The 27917-nt window shown below is 40.2% G+C and overlaps 2 protein-coding genes and 1 pseudogene across 7 annotated transcripts; 1 reads left to right on the top strand and 2 right to left on the bottom strand.

Moving 5' to 3' along the window:
- Nucleotides 1-721: 721 nt before the first annotated feature.
- On the bottom strand, nucleotides 722-4412 carry LCMT2 (leucine carboxyl methyltransferase 2). The gene has a single exon (XM_025473015.3). It carries the CDS (start codon nucleotides 4410-4412, stop codon nucleotides 2349-2351), a length of 2064 nt encoding a protein of 687 aa, XP_025328800.1. The 3' UTR covers nucleotides 722-2348.
- LOC112676213 (U5 spliceosomal RNA) lies at nucleotides 1662-1746 on the bottom strand (annotated as a pseudogene).
- Nucleotides 4312-27462, top strand: ADAL (adenosine deaminase like). 6 transcript variants are annotated; one of them, XM_025473022.3, is made up of 11 exons: nucleotides 4312-4451; nucleotides 7941-8167; nucleotides 8410-8540; nucleotides 9048-9108; nucleotides 13638-13725; nucleotides 15734-15815; nucleotides 19501-19627; nucleotides 20887-20967; nucleotides 23640-23778; nucleotides 25447-25547; nucleotides 26296-27462. In XM_025473022.3, the coding sequence occupies exons 2-11, from the start codon at nucleotides 8102-8104 to the stop codon at nucleotides 26488-26490; spliced, it is 1071 nt and encodes a 356-aa protein (XP_025328807.1). In that variant the 5' UTR covers nucleotides 4312-4451; nucleotides 7941-8101; the 3' UTR covers nucleotides 26491-27462. The 6 variants fall into 6 exon arrangements, with proteins under 6 accessions (XP_025328807.1, XP_025328805.1, XP_048960234.1 ...); XM_025473020.3 differs by having other exon boundaries at nucleotides 4313-4451; nucleotides 7905-8167; XM_049104277.1 differs by having other exon boundaries at nucleotides 4313-4451; nucleotides 7905-8167; nucleotides 25447-25552; nucleotides 26296-26653.
- Nucleotides 27463-27917: the final 455 nt, after the last annotated feature.

Genomic DNA, 27917 nt, shown 5'->3' on the forward strand with positions numbered 1-27917 from the left:
GGGAAACCAAGTCAGGATGGTGAAATATCTCAGATGTCCAGATCTTTTTTTTTTAAGATATTATTTTATTCATGAGAGACACAGAGAGGCAGAGACATAAGCAGAAGGAGAAGCAGACTCCCTGCAGGAAGCTTGAAGTGGGACTCAATCCCAGGACCCTGGGATTACAACCTAGGCCAAAGGCAGACGCTTAATCACTGAGCCACCTGTCCACATCTTTCTCAATAATAGAAATGTTCTACAGCTACACTAATACCATTGACATTAGCTATATGTGGCTATTGAGCACTTAAAATTGATTAATGAGGGATCCCTGGGTGGCGCAGCAGTTTAGCGCCTGCCTTTGGCCCAGGGCGCGATCCTGGAGACCTGGGGTCGAATCCCACGTCGGGCTCCCGGTGCGTGGAGCCTGTTTCTCCCTCTGCCTATGTCTCTGCCTCTCTCTCTCTCTGTGTGTGTGTGTGTGATTATCATGAATAAATAAAAAATTTAAAAAATAAAATAAAATTGATTAATGAGAGGTGCCTAGGTGACTTGGTCGGTTAAGCCTCTGACTCTTCATTTCAGCTCAGGTTATGATCTCAGGATCATGGGATTGAGCCCCATGTCAGGCTCACACTCAGTGGGGAATTTGCTGCTTGAGATTCTCTCTCTCCCCCTCTGCCCACTCTCATGTGCTCTCCCAAATACATGTTTTAAAAAATTGATTAATGCAACTAAGTCACTGAATTCTTCATTTTAATCTTAAAGTTTAAATAGCCATATGTGACTAATGGCTGCTATATTGGACAGTGCAGCTCAGGTCTAAGAGAGAGCCATTAGAACTCCTAAGCCTAAAGAGGTAAGGAAGAACAATTACTGGAACCTGGAGTAATGCAGAATTAGGACCATATCTTATTGGAGAGAACTGTAGGACAGGAGCTGTGTAGCCTTTGACAGAGAATGCATCCACTGCTAACTTGTAGATTGGCAGAGGAAACAGAGTATCCTGACCCATTCTTCCTGCCCAACCACCCTTCCTCTGGTGCCTCTGACTGGTAGAATTCACCAGAAACTTGAGGACAAGAAAACTTTTTTATAGTCCATAAGGTCAGCACAGAACATACTATGTTCTCCATACTAAAGGATAGAGACTAGATCTGGAGCAAAACATTAGCTAACCATGTAGAAAATAAGTTGAGGCATCAAATGTTTGGCTTATTAGCATTATAAATCTAAATAAATATGGAACCAGTGGCGAAAAAAAAGAAAAAAGCCCTATTTTTCAATAAAGTCCAACCAATGTGTCTTACTAAAGCTATCCCAGAGTTCTGCGCTGCACTAAATGGCACAATGCTTTAATCAAACTGTAACTGAGTCCATTTCAGATTTCATACATGAAGAATGAGGTCAAATCATGTCCCTTCAGCTATATTCAACCTTGTATTCTTTTAAGATAGCCTCCTAAAAACAAGGCCTCAAAAATTGGCTAAAAACTCATTACGGGGATCCCTGGGTGGCTCAGCGGTTTAGCGCTTGCCTTTGGCCCAGGGTGTGATCCTGGAGACCCGGGATTGAGTCCCGCATCGGGCTCCTGGCATGGAACCTGCTTCTCCCTCCTCCTGTGTCTCTGCCTCTCTTTCTCTGTGTCTATCATAAATAAATAAATAAATCTTAAAAAAAAAAAAAACTCATTACTGTACCTCTCCACAGAAATCTTTAGTAAAAAGCAAAAGATTTATGTAATATGCAGAGAAACCAGAGTATCAACCTTGCTGTTTTTTTTTTTTTAAGATTTTATTTATTTATTCATAGAGACACAGAGAGGGGTGGGGCAGAGGAAAGAGCAGGCTCCATGCAGGGAGCCTGGCGTGGGACTCGATCCCTGATCTCCAGGATCACACTCCAGGCTGCAGGCGGCGCTGAACTGCTGTGCCACTGGGGCTGCCTTGAGTATCGACCTTGTATTCTTACCAAGGATCTGTGTTAAACTTTTTCAAAGTAACATCTCAAATCACAAAGCCTGACAGCGGGAAATTTTTCACTTGCCTTAGGCTAAGGGTCATTCTAAATAAATGAATAAACTTAGATGAGGAAAACCAATAAACTAGACACAAAGGAATCCAACCCCCCCCCCCGCCCCCGCCCCAATTCCTACTCTAGGACTGTATTCTCTTCAGATAGGCCTACTTATGCTTTACTTTTGTACCACCTCTGTTATGTTTTAACAACTTCTTTCACTTTCTGCAGTGGATAGCAGTGCTAATGAGAAGAAAAAGGGGAAGGAAGGAGTGGTAATGTCCACAGTCAAATCCTATTTGTGGAAACCTTTAATGTCTATGTTAGTGTGTCCTAAATATATCAAAAGCTCAGTCCGACTCTCCAGCACTTAAGGAAGAAAGGTCTAATGTCACTATATGGGGGTTGAAGTAGGTGCCAAAGGAAAAGCAGTTCCCACCACCTCCAAGGAGCAGGAGCTGTTGCTCTTCAGGAAGGAGGATGCTGGTATGATTGTGTAACATTAATGGCCATGGCACACATGTTGTGTCAATCTGATACTCAGAGCTCAATCCTGTAGTTAAATCAATTACAGTCACTCCAGGAACTGAGGAGGAATGAATCCAGACCCCTCCAACCAGTAGAAGCTTCCCATTGAGCACATGAGCTGTGTGGGAGTACCTTGGAGTAATGGGAGGCTGGATGACTATTGATTCCCAGAGGAATCCACAAGAGCTTGGTTTTAGAAAGAGTACAGAGCTCAGTGGCTCCTCAGAAACACCCAGACCTCCAGCAATAACGGCTCCCCCTTGCCAGCTGCAGGCACTGTGTGAATGCCGACCTTCAGGTGCTTCTCCCTCCACTGGGATACTGACCCAAGCCATTGTCCCCATATGTAGGAAATGCCAGTCACTTAGTACAGGTTCCACCACACTTCGACCCCCATACACAAACAAATATTTCTGATTTTCATAGGACACTTCTGTTGTTGAATGCCGCCAACATGACAACGTGGAATCTTCTGGGCCAGCCTTTTTTACTGTTACATTTAGGTCCTCAGTGCTGTTGTCCTCACTCTTACAAACACCAAGTTGTAGAATTCCCAAGGCTGGAGTTACTGGGGACAGTCTCCCTCCCAGAACCAAAACCTGAGTATCTGAAAGTCTTGTCATGGTGTGATAAAGGCGTCCATCCCACAGGGCTCCGGTCCCACAACTGCATATTTGGTTGCCTTTCCATTCAAAGTCACAAAATCTCGAGAGCAAGTGAAACTTGCTCACTCGGCAATGCCGCCCCTCTTGCTCTCCAAATCCTCCTGTGCTAAGAATAATGCTTGGGCTCAAAAGGACAGAGGCATGCCCATATCTCTTAAGGTTTCGGCCCTGGCTGTCACTAGTGACTACTCTAGCAGGGAAGACTCCTGATGGAGAAGCAGGATCTACTCGAGGAAACACCTCTGAGAGTGGAAACACCGGAGTTTGGGACAGAGTGTCTCCTGTTGAAGCGGCCAGAATGAAATAGTGGGCGCACTTCAGATGCCACTCCTCAAACTCATCAAAAGGTTCAAGATTTTCCACGCGCTGGCATTCTTCTGAGGAGAGAAAGCAGCGATAGAATTCATTCATGTCCATGGCACGACAATCAGTCCAGCCCGCCTGAAGGAAGCGGTGCTGCTGGGCCTCTACGTCGGGAAAGCGGTCCAGACCATGCAGGGGAGAACTGAGCTGCCGAAAATGCTGCTGCATGAACTGGCCAAAGGCATCATGTGGCCTCATCTGCTCGTAGATCACGAACAGGGCATCAGGAAAACGCTGGGCTGCCCAGGCAATGAGGGCCGCGGCATCATTCGGCTCCAGATAGGTCAGCACGGCCTCAGCTAGGAGCAGCGTGGGTGCAGCCGCGTCAAGGCCGGCGGCGGCCAAGGCCTGGTCCAATCGCGGGAGCTGCCGCAGGTCCAGGCCTAGGAGGCGGTAGTCCGCGCCCTCAAAGCACAGCACGGATGCGGGGTCCCTGCTCTGGAAAGGCCCGGTCAACTCGCACAGTTCCGGCGTATCTTGAATCCTCTCCGCTTTGCGTCGGGCCACGTCCGGAAAATCTACTTCCCAGACTGCAGCCCCGGTCAGGCGGCCCTCGGTTTTCAAGCGAAAATACAGCGAATCTGAACCGGCTCCCAGCGATACGACCTGGGCGCGAGGAGCGCCGGGGGCCGCGCACGTCCGTTCCAGGAAGGCGCGCACGCAGTGCCCTACGGCGCGTGCGCGGACGTAGTAGCCGCGGTGGATGAGGGGAGCGCGGCGCGCGGTCCCCGGAACCAGCAACGCGGCAAAGGGGTCCTGCACGTACCCGTGCGCGGCCAGGGAACTCTTGCTGAGGGCGCTGCTGTCGTTCGTGCTCTGTACCGCCCCCGACCGACGCTCGCGGCCCCGCGGGCCCATGGCCGAGAAGAGCGTGAGGAGCGGCGGTCCGTCTCCGTGGTGAGCTCTCCTTGGTGCCGGAGTAGCCACCTCGGGGACGTCGGTACGGAAGGAGCACCCCTCCTCCGTGACTTCCCTTCCGCGCGTGTGTGCGTCACTTCCGCGACGTGGGCCCCTCTCCAATCAGAATTGAGGAGGGTGTAGCTTGTGCTAAAATCGATTGTGATTGACATTTGGGGGGGGATTTTTCTGAGACTCCGTTTTCCGGGAACACAGACCCCCTCCGGCTTATTGTGGGCACCTGGACTGTGTCTGGGAAGCGCCACAAGCCTTTCCATCCGAAGGGAAAATTTAGCCGAGTCCTCTTAGTTGACTCAACTATTGACGGACACCTTTAAGGGTGAGTGTGTGGGGACTGACAACCGGACTTCTTGGACGGCAGGGTCAGCGCTGAGTATTCTGGTGGGACAAAGCAGGATTAGAACCACTGACCTTGGTTGATGGGCAGGGCGAAGAAGGGGTGGCTCCTCAGAGGCTAACCACTAGTAATTACTAATTTATTCAATACTTGCACATTTTAAAAAGAGTCCCATTTAACGGAAAACAAGTCAGTGAGGCCAGGTGCAAAACGAAACTTTTACAGAGGTTGTGGTTCACCCAGTAAATGTTTCCCCGCATATATATACTGTTAGTTCTCTTGTATTCCCGGCTCTGTGCAAAGCTGACAATAAGTAAAACCTTTATTTTTCAGCTATAAAATGACATTCCCCTCCACCTCCAAAAGTCTGTGACTCTAGGGTACTGTTGAATATATCCATGGAAGAGGGAGATCACAGAAGGGGGGTAATTATTCCCTCTGATAGGGTCTGAGTCTTGTTGGGGGTTTAAAATAAGCATTATGTTGTTTTTGAGTTGCAGGTTTGGAAGTCATCAACAGTAGGAAACCGCTTCCAGAGATATTGAGGAAATTTATAATTTATTAATTGGGATTTGGTGCCTGACTGCAGGGCCTAAGGTGAAGAAGGAAATCAGGATGACTCTAAGTATGGTTATCTTGCAGCAGTCTAGCAGAATGATTAAGAGCAAGAGTTTAGTAGGAGTTCAGCCAATTTGGATTTGGATACTGGAACTCAGAGGTTTGAGTCAGGATAAAGGTTTGATAACTGAAAAGTGTCTTTAGATTTGGCGTTGAAGAGCTCTAAATGATTTCAGAGAGCAATTTCTGTGGAGCAGTAAGGGCAGAATTCATTATTTCAGTGAATGGGAGATAAATAAATGGAGGCAGCCAGTCTAAATTATGCCTTCAAGGAGCTTGGCTTAGAATGAAAGGAGAGACAGGGCAATATGGGAAGAATAAAGAGGAATATGGGTACAAGAAGTGAATTAAAATCTGAAATTTAGTAAGGTGTAGTTCTTACCCGTTAGAGGCATAGATGAGAGTTTATTTCACCTTCCTTTCTAGAAGCTTAGGTGAAACCTCTTGATTGGCTGGGGCAAAAAAATACAAACATCCTGACTTATCTTTTGTATCATCCATTAAAATCAGACACTATAGAGGAAAGATGCTCAGTCTTTCCTGAAATGACTGCAAATGAAATGTCTGCAAGTGCCTTTCTATAAAACTACTTGTTAAGATTTTATCTATTTGAGAGAGAGCAAGTGAGCATGAGCAAGGGGAGGGGCAGAGGAGGAGGGAGAGGGAGAGAGAGAGAGAATCTCTAGTAGATCGCTCTGAGCACTGAGCCCTATGTGGGGCTCAATTCCATGACCCTGAGATCATGACTAGAGCTAAAGACAAAAGTTGGACACAACCTACTGAACCACTCAGGTGCCCCCAAACTGTTTTTCCTTTTTGCCCATTTTAATATCAGGGCAACTTATGTAACCCCTCTCAGTATCAATTTACTGATTTGTTTTGTAGCAGAAGTACTTATTTTGCAAAGTTATTGCAAGAATCAAAGTTAATAGTAAAAGCACTTGTCACTTATCTGGTGGGCTCTGAATGAGAACTGTTTTTATCAACATCATTATCATTAATATGTGAGAACCCAGAGGATTAGGGTGGCTATTCTGAGAAATCACTAAATTTCATTTGGAATTTTATCTTAATTTATAAGCCACTTCAGAGGTGAAGGGAAATTAGGCTTTATTTATCACCAACCATGTGCTAGGCACTGCCCTAGGTCTTAGGGAGGTAGAATAAGCCATAGTCATTGTTCTTCTGAAGATTATAGTCTGGTGAGGAAGAAAGACAAGTAAATCAATGATTGAGATGGGGTGCCTGTGTGGCTCAGTCGGTTAAGCATCAGACTCTTGCTCTCAGTTTAAGTCTTGACCTCAGGGTTGTGATTTAAACCTTGTGTTGGGCTCCATGCTAGGTATGGAGCTTAAAAAAACAAAACAGTGACTGAGATACAATGTGACAAAGTGCTAACTTAAAGGTAGTCACTGAATTATACAGGAGCATAGCAGAGGGGAATTTAAATTACTTGATTAATCTTCATAGCTACTCTGCATTTGTATCCCACTTTTACAAATAAGGAGCTGAAACCATTAGTTTAGTAACTAAGGCCATACAGCTACTAAACGGCAGAATTGGTATAAGGATTAACATGGGTCCATCTGACTCCACTGCTTCTGCTTTTCATTTACATTTTTTAAACAGCTCAAAAATGTAAACTTCTACCCTAAATAGGCTTTATAAATTTCTACTTTTAGAAGTAGTTTTATAGGGGTGCCTGGGTGACTCAGTTGGTTAAACGTCTGCCTTTGGCTCAGGTCCCGATCCCAGGGTTGTGGGATCCAGATCCTGCCAAGGGCCTGGATCCCACTATCCATCCCCAGCTTCACGTGTGAGCTCTCTTGCTCTCTCATAAATAAATAAAACCTAAAAAAAAAAAAAGAAGTTTTATAAAAGATCTAATAGGTAAGGAATACACCTTACTAAATTTCATATTTTAATTAACTTCTTACCAGTTTGAGGCCTTTTCTTATTTCTAGGTTAGGTTGTTAATTTGCTTTAATAGTATTGAAGGGGCTTTTGCCTTTTTTTTTTTTTTCCTTTTGTGTTGTGGTAAAATATAAAATTTACTACTTGAGCCAGTTTTATTTTATTGTATTTTTTTCCAGCTTTATTTTTTTTATAATAAATTTATTTTTTATTGGTGTTCAATTTGCCAACATACAGAATAACACCCAGTGCTCATCCCGCCAAGTGCTCCCCTCAGTGCCCGTCACCCATTCACCCCCACCCCCCGCCCTCCCCTTCCACCACCCCTAGTTCGTTTCCCAGAGTTAGGAGTCTTTATGTTCTGTCTCCCTTTCTGATATTTCCCACACATTTCTTCTCCGTTCCCTTATATTCCCTTTCACTATTATTTATATTCCCCAAATGAATGAGATCATATAATGTTTGTCCTTCTCCGATTGACTTACTTCACTCAGCATAATACCCTCCAGTTGGCTTTTGCCTTTTGAAGAATAAACTGCAAAATTCTGTTTCTTTGTTTTTAGGTCAACATCTGAAAATGTTCACATTTGTTTAAATAGGGGAACCTGAGCTCAGAGCTACATCTACAGTTTATCTTACCAAAATGTGTGGACCTAGAACAAGCTGAAGGAAATTGAAGATCACAGAACTTACTGACTGAAGCACTGTTCATAACAAGAATAACAGTATTTGGAGAAAGACCTTTTTATTCTGCTAAATCATGATGGAAGCAGAAGAACACCAACAGCCATGGAAGACAGCCTTTTACTCAGAATTACCTAAAGTGGTGAGAATTCAACCACAGAATACTGGAGTGGTTGCTAAGTATAAGGATGTCTATGTTTGTTTCCTCAAAGAAAAGTAAATTTTATAGGTAGAATTTGTAAATTTTGTAAACTTTAAAAGTTATATATTACATCTAGTAGGCAGTTTGCCTAGTGCAAATAACAAACATAAGGTACCTGGTATGATGCTATAAATCTAGTGGTTATTTGAGAAATTTTTACTAATTGTATTCTCTTGTTTTAGGAACTTCATGCCCACTTGAATGGATCCATTAGTTCTAATACTATGAAGAAATTGATAGCCAAGAAGCCAGGTCTTAAAATCAATGATCAGATGACTATGATTGATAAGGGAAAGAAAAGAACTTTAGAAGAGTAAGTTTGGGGAGGTTGTGGACATACTTCTTTTATTCTCTATTAGAGTTTTGAGATTGTAAATACTATGTAAGAATCCAGATTTTAGTAGTTAATAGGGTAGCCATCTGGTATGGAGAGTATAACTTAACATATAGCATTTTTTTTCCAGCTGTTAGACCATTGACAGTATTTTTAGTGATTAACATTTGTAAAGTTATTCTATATTAGAATATTCTTTAGAGGTGAAAATGTAGGCTTATTGATTTTTCTCCCTGTTTGCTGCTGTCAACAGGAGGTAGGGGATGTGGCAAAGGGAAATAGTATTTCCCACTTAAAAGTAACGTTTTCTTTTCAGGCATTTGATTATCCTTCCAGATCAGTGTAATTTTTGAAGAACCTATTCTGTAGTTCTTTATAAATATATAATTAGTAGTAGCCTAAAATATATTCATTCAATTTAGTTGGATTTGTCTCCAGTGACAAGTTTTTGATGACTAGAATATATTAAAACTTTTCCTGTTGCAGATGTTTCCAGATGTTTCAGATTATTCATCAGCTTACTACTAGCCCTGAAGATATTCTAATGGTGAGAAATGAAGCAATTTTTAGAGTGGTTTAAAAATTATTAAGTAATTAATAGCCTTCTGTTATTCACATGAAGTTTTGCTTTCATCAAGAGCCTAATGAAAAATATTTTTTCCTTTTTGTGGCAACTGTTTTCAAAACCATTATTGGACATTGCCAAGAGTTAATATCAAGAGACTACATTCATTGTAAAAGATCTGAGAGAAGAACCAAATACAACATATTCTGTTACATAGAGGATAAAATCTTGTCCTGTTTTCCATATATACCATATCAAATGACATATTTGACCATAGATGGACATTTTTTTGATAAGGCTTTATCTATACTACTTGAGATACTACTTGAGATACTTTTAACTGCCTGGGTAGACAGTGTAAAGAATGAAGTTCAGGAAGTAATTAGAGATTGAATGGTTAATTCCTAGTCCTTCCCTCTGGAGATGAAGGATTAGAGGACACCATTGTGTTCTCTATCTCTCTCTCTCTTTTTTTTAAAGATTTTATTTATGTATTTGAGAAAGTGAGAGGGAGAGAGCATGAGCAGAGGGAGGGGCAGAGGGAAAAGCAGACTTCTTCCTGAGCATAGGTTCCATGCAGGACTCAATGCCTCAATGCGATGCGGGGCTCGGGGTCCATCTTGGGACTCCCAGATCATGACCTAAGCTGAAGGCAAATGCTTAACTGACTGAGCCACTCAGGCCTCCCACCTCTGTGTCTTCCTATCTGAAACTCTGTGATACTAGACTCTGATAAGGATGACTGGCTTCTGTATCATTGTCTGACTAGGGTGGCATTTTAAAATGTACTCTTTGTAACTGGAGAAAAACAGAATCCTATCAGTTTTCATAATCATTAGAAAAAAAATGCACACTGAGGGGGACACTTGATGGGATGAGCACTGGGTGTTATTCTATATGTTGGCAAATTGAACACCAATAAAAAATAAATTTAAAAAAAAAAAAGAAAAAAATGCAGAGTAAGAGGTATGACCTTGAGAATTAACTCTTGACTGGTCAAGAAAGAAATTTTCCATCCTGGCTGAGACTGATCCTCATGATAAATATTAAGTAAATTGATCACCTTTTAGAGGAGAGTTGACTTCGAAAGTTTAGTTCAACAAAAGTTGCCCAAGTGCCCATAATGTTCTAGGCACTGTGTTAAAGAGAGTGCCCCCTGAGGAATGTATAGTTAGATTAGAGAAACAGATACATAACCACATAAATCCAACATAATGAGGTAAGCTGTGTGTTAGAGACACACACCGGGATTTATAGGAACTCAAAAGAGGATTGTCTGATTAGCCACTCAATAGATATTGAATGCTGCTAGGAATGTCTCACTTTCTGTTGTTGATTGTAACAGAGTAAAACTGATGAAATCTTGGATTCTGAGAGTTTATCTAGAGCTACAGTAATGTCATGCTCATTATTTAATTCCTTTCAAAGTTGGTAAAAAGCTTTATTAAAATGAGGTAAGGCAAGATGAAATCAGTGGGAGACAAACCATAATTCTAATCATAGGAAACAAACTGAGGGTCACTGAGGGAGAGGGGGGTGAGGGGATGGGGTAATGGGGTGATGGACATTAAGGAGGGCATGTGATGTAAATGAGCACTGGGTATTATATAAGACTGATGAATCACTGACCTCTACCTCTGAAACCAATAATATATCTTAATTAGTTGAATTTAAATAAAAAAATAATTTTTAAAAAATGAGATAAGGAAGGGCCCCTGGGTGGTCAGCTCAGGGTAAGATCTCAAGGTCATGAAATGGAGCGCCCCCCCCCCCCACTTTGGCTTATTGGGGAGTCTGCTTGGGGATTCTCTCCCTCTGTCCCTCCCACAACTCAAGCACGATTATATGCGCTTGTGCGCTCATGCATGCTCTCTCAGATAAATACACTTGATTTTAGCCAAAAGGCCAAGAAGCAGTCTCTCTCAAATAAATAAAATCTTTAAATAAAATGGTGGAATTACGATTCCGTGATTTGACTTAGTGGTACTAAAATGAGCAACTTTAAAGCTTTTCTTTTTTTTTTTAAGATTTTATTTATTAGAAAGAGAGAGTAGAATCAGGAGGAGCAGCAGGCAGAGGAAGAGGGAGAAGCAGATTCCATGCTGAGCAGGGAGCCAGATGTGGGGTTCAATCTCAGGACCCTGGGATCATGACCTGAGCCAAAGGCAGACACTTAACCAACTGAGCCAACCAGGCGTCCCAAATGAGCAACTTTAGGTGGTTCAGAAGAATGACATTGAGAATGGAGTTAATAACATTTACATATAATAAGTGAACCTTGTGTGGGAGTAAGCCAAGAGATTGTTTGTTCATAAATGTGAGACCAAGTGTATGGGTCACTTAAGAGTTTAGTCAAGATGACCTGGATGTAATCTCAAAGAGAAAGGATTGGAATGTGCCTGAAATAATAATATTAACTATTGCATTTGCCAGACAGACATCCAAGACTACTTTCTGAGGTGGGTATTTTTATTGTTCCCTTTTTGCAGATGAAAAAAACCCCTGAGGCTTAAATTGATTCCATGTAACTTGTTCGGGTCACTTACAGGGAGAGTAAGTGGCAGAATTGATGATCTTTGGGCTCTGATTCCAGAGCTCATGTTCTTTCTCGTTCAAGAGATGCAGTCTTACCATCCTTTGAGTAAGCAGAAACTTAACTAATTGTGGATGTACTCTGTCTGAAGAAGGAACTCAAATAACAGTTGTCCTCAGTACCACTTGCTGCATGGAGCAGAAAGGCCTAATCTGGCAGACATGATTGGGAACCCCAAGAAGTGTTTGGACATGAGTAGGAATGATACCACAGGCTTCACCATGCCTACATAAATCGTCCCACTGCTCTCATTCCATACTTGCCAGCGGCTTCTGTTGTTCTGTTTGGTTTCACTGGTAGCTCAAGAAACCAAGAAAAAGGGTACCTTGGATAGTAGCTGTGGTTTTATTAGTCACTAAGGACGGCCATTTCATACCTTCATTTCACCCTCATTGTCACTGCATAACATAACAAATAGGCTTCTGCATTAGCCACATATGAGCTGGTAACTACAGTTCCTTGGCCTGCGTAGATGAGGCCTACACTCTGGTGGTAGCATTGGCAGCAACATGGAGTTTGCAGTGCCATGGGGTCCGGTGCCTGTGATGATGGTACAGAAGCTGCAGGGTCTTGCTCTATAGTGGAGGAAGCAATAGTGTCTTGCTTGGTCCAAGAGTATCACATGATTTTGAATGCTCTTGTGTTGACCTGAGCTGTGTAGTCTCTGAGGCTGATTTTCCAGAACTGTTGGTGAATTTTAACTTAGTATAATTATAATAAATTCCTTTTTGGCTTTAGTTAAATGTACACATACATGCACATGCACACATACACACACACATTCCAGATGAAGCCCAGACCTTGGATTACAATGAATACACCAAAGTAGGGATCCCTGAGTGGCGCAGTGGTTTGGCGCCTGCCTTTGGCCCAGGGCGCGATCCTGGAGACCCAGGATCGAATCCCACATCGGGCTCCCGGTGCATGGAGCCTGCTTCTCCCTCTGCCTGTGTCTCTGCCTCTCTTTCTCTCTGTAACTATCATAAATAAATAAAAATTAAAAAAAAAAAAAAAAAGAATACACCAAAGTAGTGCTGCCTTGTTAGGTAGGCACTGCCTACACAATCAGCCAACCCTTGTTCTTTTACCAGGACACTGCACTTGCATGCCCATGTACATGTAGTCAAAACAGATTAAGATTAGGATGCCAACTACAGGGACTAACTAGGGCTGGTTGTCACAGCATTACCAACCTGGTCCTTTTTTCTTCTAGATTTGATTTTCTTTTTCTTTCTTTCTTTTTTTTTTTTTTTTAGGATGGCAGAGAAGGAAAACATGCTTTCATCCTTTTAATACCATTGACCCTAGTCATTTAGTTATTTTTGGATTTTTTAAATTTGTACTAAATTGGATACCATTTTACTCCTATTTATCACCCATTTCCTTTGCCAAAGAGAAATTTTTTCTTAGCACTTCTGGGGAAAATTTCACCCTGCCTGAAGAAACTCTTGAAAAGTACAATTTTCATTTGCAAATAACTTGAATAAGAACCTTAAGCCATGACTTTAAATGGTACATCAGTAATGCCTAATTGTTTTAGCTACTTGCTTCCTTATGTACTTTCCTAGTACTACACACTCATAAGTAATTTTAGTTTTGCCTCATTTCTCTGTTTTATCAGCTGCTGTTATGAATACTAGGAAATGGAGAAATGGCTAAAAGGAGAAAATAGAAATAAAAAGTACATGTGATGTGCAGATTTGGATTTAATGTGAGAATGAGGGTTGTGATGGGAGTTCTTGGAAGTGTTATAGTCCCCTCACAGTCTGCAACAGGGATATGACAAAGCAGGCCATCTTAGCCATGTGAGAGACTTGCATTATATTTTGCAAATGAAATAGAGCTGTAGCATTTGGCATTTTCATTGGGACCTTAACACCAACATTATCAATATTGTGTCCATTGCCTTAATTATCAGGTCACAAAAGATGTCATTAAAGAATTTGCAGATGATGGTGTCAAGTACCTGGAACTACGGAGCACACCCAGAAGAGAAAATGCTACAGGTAGGATTTAATTACTTCTCAGCAAATATACCTTTTTCCTCTATGCTTTGATGATTCATGTGTTTATAAGTTGAGAATATGAAGCACTTACTTTTACAGTATTACAGACTCAACAGTCCAAATCTTCTGATGTACATTATGAGTGAGTGAGTTACTAAGTTTAAAAATCAGGTCAGAGATTATCTGTTTAAGGGAATTAAAAGGCCTTCAAAAATTTTGTTGGTTCTTGTTTGTTTTTCTCACTCTGAGAAAAGGATCCTTGCTTCTTAATTGGAGGCTACATTGTCTTACTTGGAGGCTACTTCTTGCATCAAGAGCACATGTGAGACAGTTCCACCAAATAGATGCTGAATCATGTTTTATGAAAATCACAGAAATGAAAGTTTTTCAGTCACTTCTCAGAGACTGATAGTGTCTTAGGTCAGGAGCAACCAGCAAGGTGGTAAAACCTCTCTGGATGGAGATAAGTGGATCTAGATATGGTCTGAAGAAATTTCCTGGGACCCTCTTTTCATAAGGACAGCATCAAGAGATATTTTGTAGTGTCAGTCCCTCTTTGTCCTTTGTCTGTGACCTGAAGAGGCCCTGCTGGTTCATTGTGAACCCTGACATGTGCAGCCCAGTCATTCAGGGGATAAAATTTTTAAAACTACATAGAGTTAAGTGTTGAAATGGGATAAACAGAAGATTCTTACCATGCATTTTTAAATTGCAGGATCAGTTCCAAGTTGTGGTGAGGATAGTGAAAAGAAGGAGAGAAGAAACTTGCCACTTACTAGAGCTCGTTTGCCCTTTGAATGGAGATTCAAAGAGGGATGCTAACCTGATATGCAACTATAGGGGAATGGTTAAATAAGGGTTAATGGAAGGCAGCCTCAGTGGCCTCGTGGTTTAGCTGCCTTTGGCCTGGGCCTGATCCTGGAGACCAGGGATTGAGTCCCCTGTCGGGCTCCCTGCATGGAGCCTGCTTCTCCCTCTGCCTCTCTGTCTCTCTCGTGAATAAATAAATCTTAAAAAAAAAGGGGGGGTGGTTAATGGAATATTGGGCAACCATTAAAAATATTTGCAAAGACACTATAGACTTGGGGATAACACTCAGAATACAGTGTTAAATGACTGAACAGGATACATATATATACCTAGTAGCACCTCATCTATTCAAAAAAATATATGTGTATACTTAGAAAAAGACAGTGGTTATCTCTGAGTGGTGGGATTATAGGTTACTCATTTTTTTCTTTATAATTTTCTGTGTTATTAGAGATTTTTCCACCTAAAGTAAGCATTTTATGATTGGGGGATAAGAGTGTTTTAGAGGAGGTTGCTCTGGAAAGTGCTCTTTCAGAGCTCCCCAGAAGAAGAAGACTTGTGCACCTAAAATTGGAAGAATTGCTCTAGTACCCTTGGACAGGAAACACTGAGCCTGACCAGTATTGAAGAGGCAGGAACCCAAGAAGGGATTTCTTTTCTGGACAGCAGGAAAACATTCTGCTAATAGGGAAAAATGATTTGCTTTTGTCTTTGTTTTTTTAAGGACAGGCCTTAGAAAAAGGCTTATTGTTCTTGTTTTATTAGAGCGAACATTTCAGATTTTTATAGCAGTTTGTGAGAATAGTTTTCTTGTTTGTTGGTTTTTTAGGCTTTTTTATTTTCTTAAGTAGGCTCCACACTGAACATAGGGCTTGAACTCATGGTCTTGAGATCAAGAGTCACATGCTCTACCGACTGAGCCAGTAGTTTTATGTCTGTTGAATCTAATAATAATTTTTAAGTGGGCTTATATTTTCTTTTTTTTTTTCTGCTTTCTAGTACTTCATTTTAAAAAGTTTTCAAAAGCACAATTAGCATTTATGAGAATGTACCCATAGGGCCATGTTTTAACTTATCTTTGATTATGCTCTTGTCACAGCATAAAATAAAAATGTAATTGTTCATAGAGGGATGCTACTGTTGAAGGATGAAATAACTGATGATCTCTTTATAAATATTTTCTTTATGTCCTTTCCAGGAATGACTAAAAAGACTTATGTGGAATCTGTACTTGAGGGTATAAAACAGTCCAAACAAGAAAACATAGACATTGATGTTAGGTAAGAAGCATTGTACCTTAGAAAAAGTAGAATGTGAAAATGTTATTATTTTGATCATAAGTAAAATAGATTTTTATAAGTCAAACAATAACTGATTCTTATCTTAGAAAAACAGAGTGAAGAACTCTGTTGCTTATAGTTGAGAATGCAATTCTAAATTTACCATGTGGCAATAAAATTCTGAGTACTGTTGCTCTAGAGAAGTACAGCTTCCCATTGCTCTTCAGCCAAAATCCAGACTTCTTATTGTGGCCTACAAGGCCCCATGTAATCTGGCTGCCTCTCTGACTTCAGCAGCTTTATGTAGACCACTTGTCATTGTTATATACTGGTTTGCTCTCTCTTCCTCAAACAGGCCAGGAGTGTCCCACCTCAGCACCTTTGTACTTTCTGTTACTTTTGCCTTGAACACACTTCTACCATATCCTTGCATGGCTAGCTTTTCATTATTATTTTTTTAAGATTTATTTATTGATTCATGAGAGACAGAGAGAGAGAGGCAGAGACATAGGCAGAGGGAGAAGCAGGCTCCGTGCAGGGACTCTGGGATCATGCCCTGAGCCAAAGTCAGATAGATGCTCAACCGTTGAGTCACCCGGGCATCCCAAGCTTTTCGTTATTGAGTTCTCAATTTGCCTTTTGCTTCCTCAGAGGGGCCTTCCTTGACCACCTTATCTAAAGTGCCCCCATCCCACTAAATCCTCTAGTAATCCTTTTATTTCCTTTGTGGCACTCTTCTTAACAAGGTCAGAAACTATCTTGTTTTATTTGTGTGTACATACCCACTCGAGTAAAAATTCATGAGGCCAAGAACCTTATCTTTTGTTTTCCACTACCCCCCCAGTACTTAGAAGTGATATATAATCAGGACTCAGTAAGTCCTTGAAGGAAGAAAGCTACCTGTGAAGTTTCTGGCTATAAAATCTCTCCATATTAAGCTTAACTAGACTAACACTCATATCCCTCTCAAAAAAAAAAAAAAAAAAAAAAGCAGGCAAAAGACTAGAGAATTCAGAAAAGAACACTTACAGATGACCATTAAGTGTACAGGGAACTATTTAATCTCACTAATCAGATTATTTTTTTTTAAGATTTGTTTATTTGAGGGAGGGTGTGTGTGTGTGTGTGTGTGTGTGCGCGCGTGCAGGGGTGGGGGAGAGGCAAAAGTAGAAGGAATGAGAGAATCTCAAGCAGACTGCCTGCTAAGCATGGAGCCTGACGTGGGGCTTGATCTCACAACTCTCAGATCATGACCTGAATTGAAATCAAGAGTTGGACACTCAACTGACAGCCACCCAGGCACCCATAATCAGATAATTTTAAAAAGAAATATTACAATGCCATTTCAGTAGCCCCCCCCCAAAAAAGGGTAATAACCACTATTTGTGAACTTACACATTGCTAGTAAGCATATTTTAAAAACCTCTTTTTTTTAAAATATTTTATTTATCTATTTGAGACAGAGTGAGCAAGCAAGAGAGCATGCAGAGAGAGAGCAGGAGCAGAGCGGGGAGGAAGAAGCAGACTTCCCACTGAGCAGGGAGCCCGATGCAGGGTTTGATCCCTGGACTCTGGATCATGACCTGAAGTGACAACAGGTGCTTATCTGACTGAGGCATCCAGGTGCCCCTAAATAAAAATTTCTTTAAACAGCAGTATGTGGGGCGCCTGGATGGCTCAGATGGCTAAGTGTCTGCCTTTGGCTCAGGTTGTGATCTCCAGGTCCTGGGATCCAGCCTTGTGTCAGGCTCCCAGCTCAATGGGGAGTTTGCTTCTCCTCCCTCTTTCTCTCCCCCTGCTCATGCTCTCTCTTTTCTCTCTCTCTCTCTCTGTGTATCCCTCTGTCTCCAATGAATAAATAAAATCTTTTTTAAAAAATAAAAATAAAAAGCAGTATGTATTAAGATGTATAAAGATGTTTCCCTCTGACCCAGTACTCCCATTTCTAGAGATGTATCCTAAGGAAATAAATTGATTTTGTGTAGGATTCTTTATTGTAGTGTTATTTATTTATTTATTTATTTATTTGAGAGAACATGAGAGAGAGACGAGCTGGGGCGGGGGTACAGAGAGAGAAGTAGACCCCCTGCTGAACAGGGAGCCCAGATACTGGGCCATTCCCAGGACCCTGGGATCAAGGCAGATGCTTAACTGACTGAGCCACCCAGGAGCCCTGTAGTGTTATTTATAACAAAAAGTGGAAAACATCCTAAAACATTTAGCAATCAGAGGACAGTTACATTATGTTATGTTCCGATGATTTATATTGTTTTCTAACATTATTTAATGGCAGGAGAAATTGTTAAGTTAAAAAAGACTGCATTTATATATAGTTGTTCCAAAATTTGTAAATAAATAAATGCTGGAGGAATTTTGTGTGTGTGTAAAAAAATAAGTTAATAAATGCTGGGATGCCTGGGTGGCTCTGTGGTTGAACGTCTGCCTTCAGCTCAGGTTAATCCCAGGACACGGGATTGAGTCCCATATCAGGTTCCCCACAGGGAGCCTGCTTCTCCCTCTGCCTATGTCTCTGCCTATCTCTCTGTGTCTCTCATGAATAAATAAATAAAAATCTTCTTTTAAAATTTTTTTAAAAATTAGTAAATGCTAGATGAAAAATATGCAATATTAACGGGAGTTCATTTTTGTCTTCCGATCTACATTTATGACCTAAGTCAGGTAAATACGCCTGGTTTACTTCTTTAACATTTTTTATGCAGACAGTCTGTTATGCACTGTGGTTTCAGATGTGCAATAATGTGTACAATGGTTTATTCCCAAGTATGCCTTAAGCAGAACAAATTTTTTTTTTCTATATAGTTCCTTGCCTTAATAAATATGTAATATAAATTTAAGCAAACTTCTATTTTGTATATTTGTAAACTACAAAATAAAAAATGAACATTTTGTGGAGTTTGTATTTTGCATACTCAAGGTGAGAATTAAGTTTTAAATAAACCTATAATATTTTATCTGAAAAAAAAAAAATACCCAGGCATCTGGGTATTAGATGCCTTGTAGAATTCCAGCTAACCTGAAGAATGACTTTGTATCAGCTATTGGATATGTGTTAAAAAAATAATATTACCAATTTTTTAACACTTGATTAAATAATGGATCTGAGCCTCCTGATGAAAGAACACACCACCACTTAAGTTATACTCTTGCTAAAAAATCGAATCTGATCAAGCCTCTAGACCAGATCCAATTTTCAGTTTATAGATATCAAGGGAGAAACAGATTAACAACAAGAATTCACTCAGAAAAATGAATATTGTGAGAAACTTTTTAGAACAAAGGACCTGGTTTCTTCAATAAATGAGTTCAAGAACAGTGGAGGGTTGCAGAGAAGAGGAAAGATAGGGCATGGAGGGAGTGCTAGATTAAAAGAGACTTGGGATGCATTGACCAACACAATGCATGGACCTTAGTTGAACTCTGAATCAAACAAACTGAACAACAAATACAAGAAAAAAATGTGAAACATTTAAGAATTTGAATACTAACTAGATGTTTGGTGCTATTTAGGAATTTATGTGTCATGCCCTCTGGCAAAGTAAGCTGTCCTATCACTCAGGCTGTATTTCTACTAAGGAACTTTTACATGCAGACTGCCATATCTCTCTGGCCATATTTTTTCATCTGGGCTATATTTGTTTTCAACTCTATTTTTCTTATTTTAAAGGTATTTGATAGCAATTGATAGAAGAGGTGGCCCTTCAGTAGCCAAGGAGACTGTTAAACTTGCTGAAGAGTTCTTCCTCTCTACTGACAATACAGTTCTTGGCCTTGACCTCAGTGGAGACCCTACTGTAAGCTGTTTTTCCTAAATACATTTTAATTCTGAAAGGTAGAATCAGTTTGTTGGGTAAGGATGAGCTTGGGGCATCCTGGATTCTCCAGAGGTCCAGCAGACTCTCTGTGTGGTTGAAGACCTATTCATAACTAAAATCTTTTTTATAAAAAGCATAGAGACACCTGGGTGGCTCAGTTGGTTAAGCATCTCCCTTCACTCTGTCATGATCTCAGGGCCCTGGGATAGAGCCCCATGTTAGGCTCCCTGGTCAAAGGGGCATCTGCTTCCCGCCACTCACCCCCACTCACATGCTCTCTCTCTCTCTCAAATAAACTTTTAAAAATTAAAAAAAAAGACCCATCCTGCCCTGGGTAGCCCAGAATGTCTGTAGCAGCTATTCTCAGCCAGGGTTCCGTGAAAGAATTAAGCACTCTAAAAAAAGAAAAAAGTAAGATTTGCATGAGAGGAGATAAATTAATTCATTACATAGGATTCATGTTTAATATTTAATTATGGCTTGGCCTTAATTATCTCATAGAACCTCCAATTGAGAAAGGCTGGCCTAGAGCTTCTTGAATGTCAGATTAAAGGACAGTGTCTCACTGTCAAACTTGTGGCACTATTGACATTGTGGGCCAAATAATTTTTTGTCCTGGGAGGATGTCCTATCTATTGCAGGATGTTTAGTAGCATCCCAGTCTTCTCTACCCACTAGATACTAGTAGCACCCTCCTAGTTGTAACAACCAAAAATGTTTCTAGATACTGCCAAATGTCCCCTGGTGAGGTATACAGAATTGACCATGATTGAAAATCACTGGATTTTAGAGAGTCCCACAAAATGGGTTTTTATGTCTTTGTCTAAACCAGGACTATTTTGCTCTTGTTTCATTCATCCATTTGGTAGAAGCTTTCTTTGCTGTAATCATACAAGTTCCTGAATCAAGCAAGTTCTCCTTAGCACTAGATAATCTAGATTTTCTTGCAAAAATAAAATTTGGCAACCTCTATATCTAGTGTGGCCGATTGATTTCAGGTTCACTGATACATGACTTTATGTGACTTAACATTCTTGAGGTCAGGGATTGTGTCTTTGCCAGCTTAGTATTCCCTAAAGCATCTAACACATTGTAGGTGCTTTATAAATGAAATTTTGAAATGAATCAATCTGCTTTTTTCTTGCTATTATTTTATTCCTTTGTTTATTGACACAGTACATAATTCTTCAGTTTGCCCAGAATTCTCATGCATCTTCATTTTAACTTTTATCTTCAAGGTAGGACAGGCAAAAGACTTCTTGGAACCTCTTTTAGAAGCTAAGAAAGCAGGCCTCAAGTTGGCATTGCATCTTTCAGAGGTAAATAATATCGTAAAATTAGGCTGAGGATAGATTACAATGAAAATAATAATCATTTGTAAATGGCTAAAAGTAATCGTGGAGATTAAAATAAAGTAGAAGAGGAGGAAAGTATAAATATTTTTAAATGTAAATTATAATGGGTATAATGGGAATGCCTAAAAAAAAAAAGGAATGCCTCAGTGGCTTAGTGGGTTAGTGTCTGCCTTCAGCTCAGGGTGTGATCCTGAGGTCCTGGGGTTGAGTCCCACATTGAGCTCCTGCAGGGAGCCTGCCTCTCCCTCTCTCTATGTCTATACTGCCTCTCTTTCTGTGTCTCTCATGAATAAATAAATTAATCTTAAAAAAATAAATGTAAATGATAATGACAGAGGTATGACTTGCATTAGTACCTTATGTTACTGTTTTTGTTTTTGTCATTCCTGAGGGTAGCTATTGACTCATGCTACAGCTGTGTCATTAAAACAGCTATTGACATCTTACTGAAGAAAATGCATAAGTTTTCATCATCAGTCTTGTCATTGGCAAGCTGACACTAAGAAAAGCAGCAGTTCATCTCACTTGTCCTCATAAGGGACCTGAATGTATCACATGCACTGGCAAGAAAGGAAGTAGCTCATCATTATTTTATAAGGCTCATCAGAAGATCAGGTGCCCGTCATTGGGCCCCAGCTCCTTGGCAACATGAGCATAGTGACATAATGTACAGATAATGGCTGGAGAACAGTCACTTTCTTAAGCACATCCCTGTGAGTCAAACAAGGGAGTCAACTGCACTTTCCCCCATTTTACAAATGGATTTACTTTATACCACAGTACTTCTACCTATTCGTTTCTTTTCTTTCTTTTCTTTTCTTTTCTTTTCTTTTCTTTTCTTTTCTTTTCTTTTCTTTTTTCCTTTTTTTTCCTTTTCTTTTCTTTTCTTTTCTTTCTTTTCTTTTCTTCTTTTCTCTTTTCTTTTTTTTCTTTTCTTTTTTCTTTTCTTTTCTTTTCTTTTCTTTCTTTTTTTTCTTTTCTTCTTTCTTCATACAAAAACCTGTACCTGATTAATGTGTACAGCTTGATGAGTTTGGAGTTTAATGTCTCAAGTACAGGAAATAATACTTAAGCTACTTACCTCACAGTGTTATTTATGAGTATTAGATGCAGTAATATATAAGGGTTGATTAGCATCATGATTTAAAGATTAAGGAAAAAATTGGAGCTTCCTGTCAATACTGATGTTTTTCATGTCTATAAGCAAAGAGTCAATAATCTGGTGGCAGAACTTAAATCTAGAGTCTGTGTTTCCACACTCTGATCAAAAAGATCTGTCACTTACAGGACATCCTCTAGTTAACCTAACTGATGTCTGATTGAAGCTGTTGGTCAATAAAATGAAACAGCCAGCATGTGTTACTGTGACCAGTTATCTGTAGTTTTTGTGCACAGCATCATAACCTTCTCTTTACCTTACTTTGTTGCTTTTCTTTTTCTTTTTTCTTTTTTAAAGACTTTATTCATGAGAGATACAGAGAGAGAGAGAGAGAGGCAGAGACACAGACAGAGGGAGAAGCAGGCTCCCTGCAAGGAGCCCGATGTGGGACTCGATCCCAGACCCCAGGATCACACCCTGAGCCAAAGGCAGACGTTAAACCACTGAGCCACCCAGGCATCCCCACTTTTCTTTTTCTTTTTTCTTTGTCTATTTTTTCTTTAGAAAATTTTAAAATTTTCTTTATTCTGTTGCTTTTCTTGTTTGATCCATTGGATGTAAAATATTTCATTTCAACATGTTATGGTCATTTGTCTTATAGGCTATCTAGTAGATAAAGAGTACAGCTAGACCTGTTCATGGTAGTTGTATATTAGTATATAGCTAGCTGTGTCAAAATAAAACATGAGTGGGGTGCTTGGGTGGCTCAATTGGTTAAGCGTCTGACTTGATTTCCACTCAAGTCGTGATTGCAGGGTCATGAGATCAAGCCCCATGTGGGTTCTGCTCCAAGCCTGCTTGAGTTCTTTCCTTCCCCCTGTGCTCCACTACCCACTCACTCACTTGTACTCATGTTCTCTGTCATATAAATAAATAAAATCCTTAAAAAAATAAGTAAAAAATAAAACATGAGCATACTACACAGAGAATCTGGGCCCTGGAGTCAGAGCTCCATGACCTTAGGCAACTTAAAAAATAAATAAATAAATAACAACTTTATGTTTTAACTACAAAAGTTAGGTATATTTGAAAAAAATCTAAGTGTAGAAAAGTGTAATGAAGGAGGAAAAAAATAAAAACTGAAAGGTCTTTCTCATTGCATTTCTGCTCCTGAGTTGATCTTGTTGCTTTTTCTGAACTTTAATTTCTTCATCTTAGTACTTTACAAGATTCTTGTGAGATTTAAAGGAGAATTTATGTCTCCTTAAAAGGCACAAAGCAGGTCTAAAAGTGTTTATCATTATTATTACTATTGTTAACTCTAATTATTATCATTGAAATGAATCTAGAAGAATATTGGGAAATGAATGGGAAAATAACGGCCAAGAAGAGAGCTGGGAAGGTATAGGTAGTTCAGCTTTCCAGAATGTCTGCATTATCTTCTTTGTGAGAAACAAAGTAGCTAGTTACAGAAAAATAGTACCATTTAAGAACTGCTAAAAGAGGTTATTGATCCCCTCTCTCTCCTTTTTTTGAGATTCCAAACCAAAAAAAAGAAACACAAGTACTTCTGGATCTGCTTCCTGACAGAATTGGGCATGGGACATTTCTCAGCTCCTCTGAGGAAGGATCCCTTGAGCTGGTAGACTTTGTGAGGCAACATCAGATACCATTGGGTAAGGCTTAGGGCTTCAGGTCCTCCTGATAACACTCTGTACAATGGTCCCCAGTCACCTGGTTGCAACATGTATGCAGAGAAGTACCGTTCTAAATATAGGTCATGTAGAAATTAAAAGTGGCATGGTACATGTGCTTCCTGAGCCTTATTTAATTAACAGGAAGTTTTAGCTTCCATTAGAATATAAACCCATGAAAGCAGGGCCCTTGTCTGTCTTGTTCACTGCTACATTCCCCAGTTCTTAGAGCTCAATAATTATTATATTGAAGGAATAAGGGTCATCTAGTATTTTAAAATGACTAACCAAATTAATATGTATTATAAAAATGTGTGACATTTACTTAAAAATTAAGAATTATGGAAGATTCCAAGACATATTTTTAAATGTATGTTGACTATTACCACTTATGTGTCTACATGTATATCTCTGGAGCTGCTTTTAATTAACAACACATATTTATGGAGTAGCTATGCCAGTCACACTGTTCAAATTACTGGGAATAGAGCAGTAAACAAAACAGGCAAGGTTTCTTTCTCAAGGAATTTATATTCTGGCTAGGTAAGAGAGACCGTAAACAGTTACACAGGAAAATGTCAGTGTTAAGCTCTTTAAAGAAAATTAAACAGTTTGATATAATAGTGATGAGATAATCGCTTTTCAGTTGGATGGTCAGGGAAGGCCTTACTTATGTGGAGGGAAAAAAGCAGTTGACTGAAAACCATTTTACTGAATGATCAATTTGCTGAGTTTATAATTTTCAAAAAATTTGTGTGGGTATGTGTTTTTTAATTACAGAGTTTTCAGCAATTCATAATGAGATTTTTTTTCTTTTTACTAAGGACATTTTTAACACCCCCAGAAGTTGAGAAAATGGAAGCCACTTGCATAGTGATCTTAGTGTGGTGGCCCAGCTCTGTGCCCAGCAGTGTGGGGACAGGCTGCCATCCCTTGGACAGAGTGACCCTGTGTTGAGCCTGCCTTATCATAGTGAACAAACGCCATCAATCAAGTCAGTGAAGTTATTTCTGCTCTGGTTGGGGAGCCAAGTATAATGTGTCAAGGCAGGAATTTGTTAATAATAGAAGTCATTCTTGAGATGAACTTACTTGGAGCAGACCATAAATAGATGATTATCTGAGTAAAGGTGTTTTTAAGGGTTTTCTTTAAGTCCATTTCTGCTCTTGGCTTTTTATAATACTGTAGCCCTCAAGCAGTGCTACCATTTTGTTTTAGCCTCCACTATAAGACCAGGAAAAAGTGCAGTAATCCACTGGGTGACAGGCATTAAGGAGGGCACTGTTGTCAAATTGAATTTAAATTAAAAAAAGAAAGAAAAAGCGCAGTAATCCTTCAAAACTTCCTTCATAATTCTTCCCTGCTTTCTCCATGGTGAGTGGCTTATAACATTCCTCTTTCCTCTCCATTTTGGTAAAAGAAAGGGAAAAGTACATAGTGGGAAGAGGATATTAATTTCCTACCTGGTGTAGTTGCTGCCAAAAGTCGTAGCACATACTTCCTGTACAAATTGAACTACAAATTTTCACACATAAGGTGTGTGAAATTAGCAAACCTTGGAAAAATTTCTCATGTATCTACTTGGTGAACACTGATGAACGAGTCTATTAATCTGCTTTTAATAAGAGACTTTTTCCTCCTTTCATCTAGAACTCTGTTTGACCTCAAACATCAAAAGTCAGACAGTTCGATCTTATGACCAGCATCATTTCGGATTCTGGTACAGGATTGCCCATCCTTCTGTGATCTGTGTAAGGTGTACACATCACTTATATGAAGTACTTTGCTTTTTCAGTCCACTGTTGCATAAAGTCAGACATTCACTACTAGCTAATTGTCTTGCATTTCTCAGGGTGCTGCCCAAGTAGAGGAGTGAGAGAGGATCAGGGCATGAGAGGCTTCAGAGGGCCAGAGTGACTCAGATTTGGCGATACGGATAAAGGTCCTGGGCAGTACCCAGAGGAATATAAAAAAATACTGAGCCCAGTACCCATCCTTAAGATCCTGTTTTATTTGATCTGGTGTGAGTCCTGTAGACAGATACATTTTTTTTTAATTTTTTTTTTTTTTTTTTTTTTAATTTATGATAGTCACAGAGAGAGAGAGAGAGGCAGAGACACAGGCAGAGGGAGAAGCAGGCTCCATGCACCGGGAGCCCGACGTGGGATTCGATCCCGGGTCTTCAGGATCGCGCCCTGGGCCAAAGGCAGGCGCCAAACCGCTGCGCCACCCAGGGATCCCTAGACAGATACATTTTAAAAGCTTCCTAGTGATTTTAATAGGCAGCCATGGCTGAAAGCCACTGCTCTGGATTTTCTGGGTTTTGTTTTAAAAAGGATAAAGAGGCCTATTTAGTTATAGATATGCATGGATACATTTATAGGCCTGTTTAGACTCTTAAAAGAAGCATGGTAAATAGGAAAATAGATTCTAAACATAAGTTACTGTTTTCTAAAAAGTTTCCTTGTTCATTAAATTTTTTTTTTTTTTTTTTTGCAGACCGATGATAAGGGTGTTTTTGCAACACACCTTTCTCAAGAGTACCAACTGGCAGCTGAAACATTTAACTTGACCCAGACTCAGGTGTGGGATCTGTCTTATGAATCCATCAACTACATCTTTGCTTCTGACAGCACCAGGTCTGAACTGAGGAGGAAGTGGAATCATCTAAAACCCAGAGTGTTGTATTTTTAAGCTGCAATGACATGAACTACTTTTGAGTATGTGTTGCAACCAAGATCTTCCCACTGTATCTCACTTAGTTAACTGTCTACCTTTGAAGCACACCAGCCAGGTACCATGGGCACCCTCACCAGCCCTTTACTCGTGGCTGGTGCTCAGTAAATATTTAAATTGACTGGCAGGCTCCGAGGTCTTACAGTGCTTACTTCCATGCTGCTTCCTAAAAGGGGAGTTGAAGGGGCTGGCTCCTAACTGAACTCCCCATTCTACCAGAGATTTGACTTAACTAATCCCTTTCCATTAGTAATCATAAAACTTCAGGAAAATCAAAGGAGTTTCTCATCAAGAAGAGTTTTGGAGTAACTAGTCTAAAGATGAGGAGAAGGGAAAATAGATTGCCACCAAAACCTTTAAGCCTTGTAGGTTGTGACAACAGCATTCTGTATTGTGTTTTGCTTGCTTTACTCAAACTCCCTTCACTCCAGTATTCCCCAAAACTGTTGACTCCAGGCAATACTGCATACCAGGGATTTTTGTGAATACCCAGTAGTCAGGGTTAATCTACTTTGGATGACCCTAGTGACAGATAGAGCTGGCTTCTAATATCTGGCTTTGCTCCTCTCATGATTAATCCCCCTGGAATCAAGGTGGTAGTTTTTTAAAAATGTTCCTATGTTACCCTTCTGTTATTTTGACCATAACGGATCTAACCAACCAGATGCTTCTTGAGGTCTAAGGTACTTTAGGTTTCTCTTTGCCTTTAATCTTCCAATTGTTCCAAAGTTTGTATCTGAAAGAGTGCCATGGTGGATGTAGGAGTAATTTAAGCTCCTAACTAAAATATCTCCATATAATATGTCACTTTAGGCACCATGATATCAGAGAATATATTCCATTTTAAATGTCAAAACTTTGATATGCATCTTACTGGATAGTTGAGTATATAGGAGTAAAGTTTTCATTTTAGATTTTTGAATTGAATAATGAAGAATTGATGGCTCCTGTCTCAGCTTCCCTTTCCCTTTCCCTACCTGGTCACCATAAAAATAGCCCTCTACAGAGTTGATAAGACTCAGCCTCCATACTCTGATTATAGTAAAAGAGAAATGGCAACAACATAGAGAAAACATATGTTATTAAGTTCTGTAGCAATGACCATAGCAAGCAATAAAAGGAAGAACGTGGGGCACCTGGCGGGCTTAGTCAGTAGAACATGCAACTCTTGATCTCAGGAACATGAGTTTCAGCCCCAGTTTGGGGGTAGAGTTTACTTTTAAAAAAAATGGTGGGGTGCCTGGGTGACTCAGGTGGTTAAGCATCTGGCTCTTGGTTTTGGCTCAGGTCATGAGCTTAGGGTCCTCAGATAGAGCCCTTCATGGAGGGCTGTGTCTGGCTCTGCACTTAACAGGGAGTCTGCTTGAGACTCTCTCCTTCCTCTG

The sequence above is a fragment of the Canis lupus genome, chromosome 30 (genome assembly GCF_003254725.2).
Source record: "Canis lupus dingo isolate Sandy chromosome 30, ASM325472v2, whole genome shotgun sequence".
In the NCBI taxonomy this organism is placed as follows: Eukaryota; Metazoa; Chordata; class Mammalia; order Carnivora; family Canidae; genus Canis; species Canis lupus.

What these genes read in the sequence shown, in the direction of transcription:
- LCMT2 (XM_025473015.3), bottom strand. Translation starts at nt 4,412, where the DNA reads ATGGGCCCGCGGGGCCGCGAGCGTCGGTCGGGGGCGGTACAGAGCACG.
- ADAL (XM_025473022.3), top strand. Translation starts at nt 8,102, where the DNA reads ATGATGGAAGCAGAAGAACACCAACAGCCATGGAAGACAGCCTTTTAC. An exon ending in ACCTCAGTGGAGACCCTACT is followed by an intron (nt 19,628 to 20,886) that starts GTAAGCTGTTTT and finishes TTTATCTTCAAG; the next exon opens with GTAGGACAGGCAAAAGACTT. An exon ending in CCCATCCTTCTGTGATCTGT is followed by an intron (nt 25,548 to 26,295) that starts GTAAGGTGTACA and finishes TTTTTTTTGCAG; the next exon opens with ACCGATGATAAGGGTGTTTT.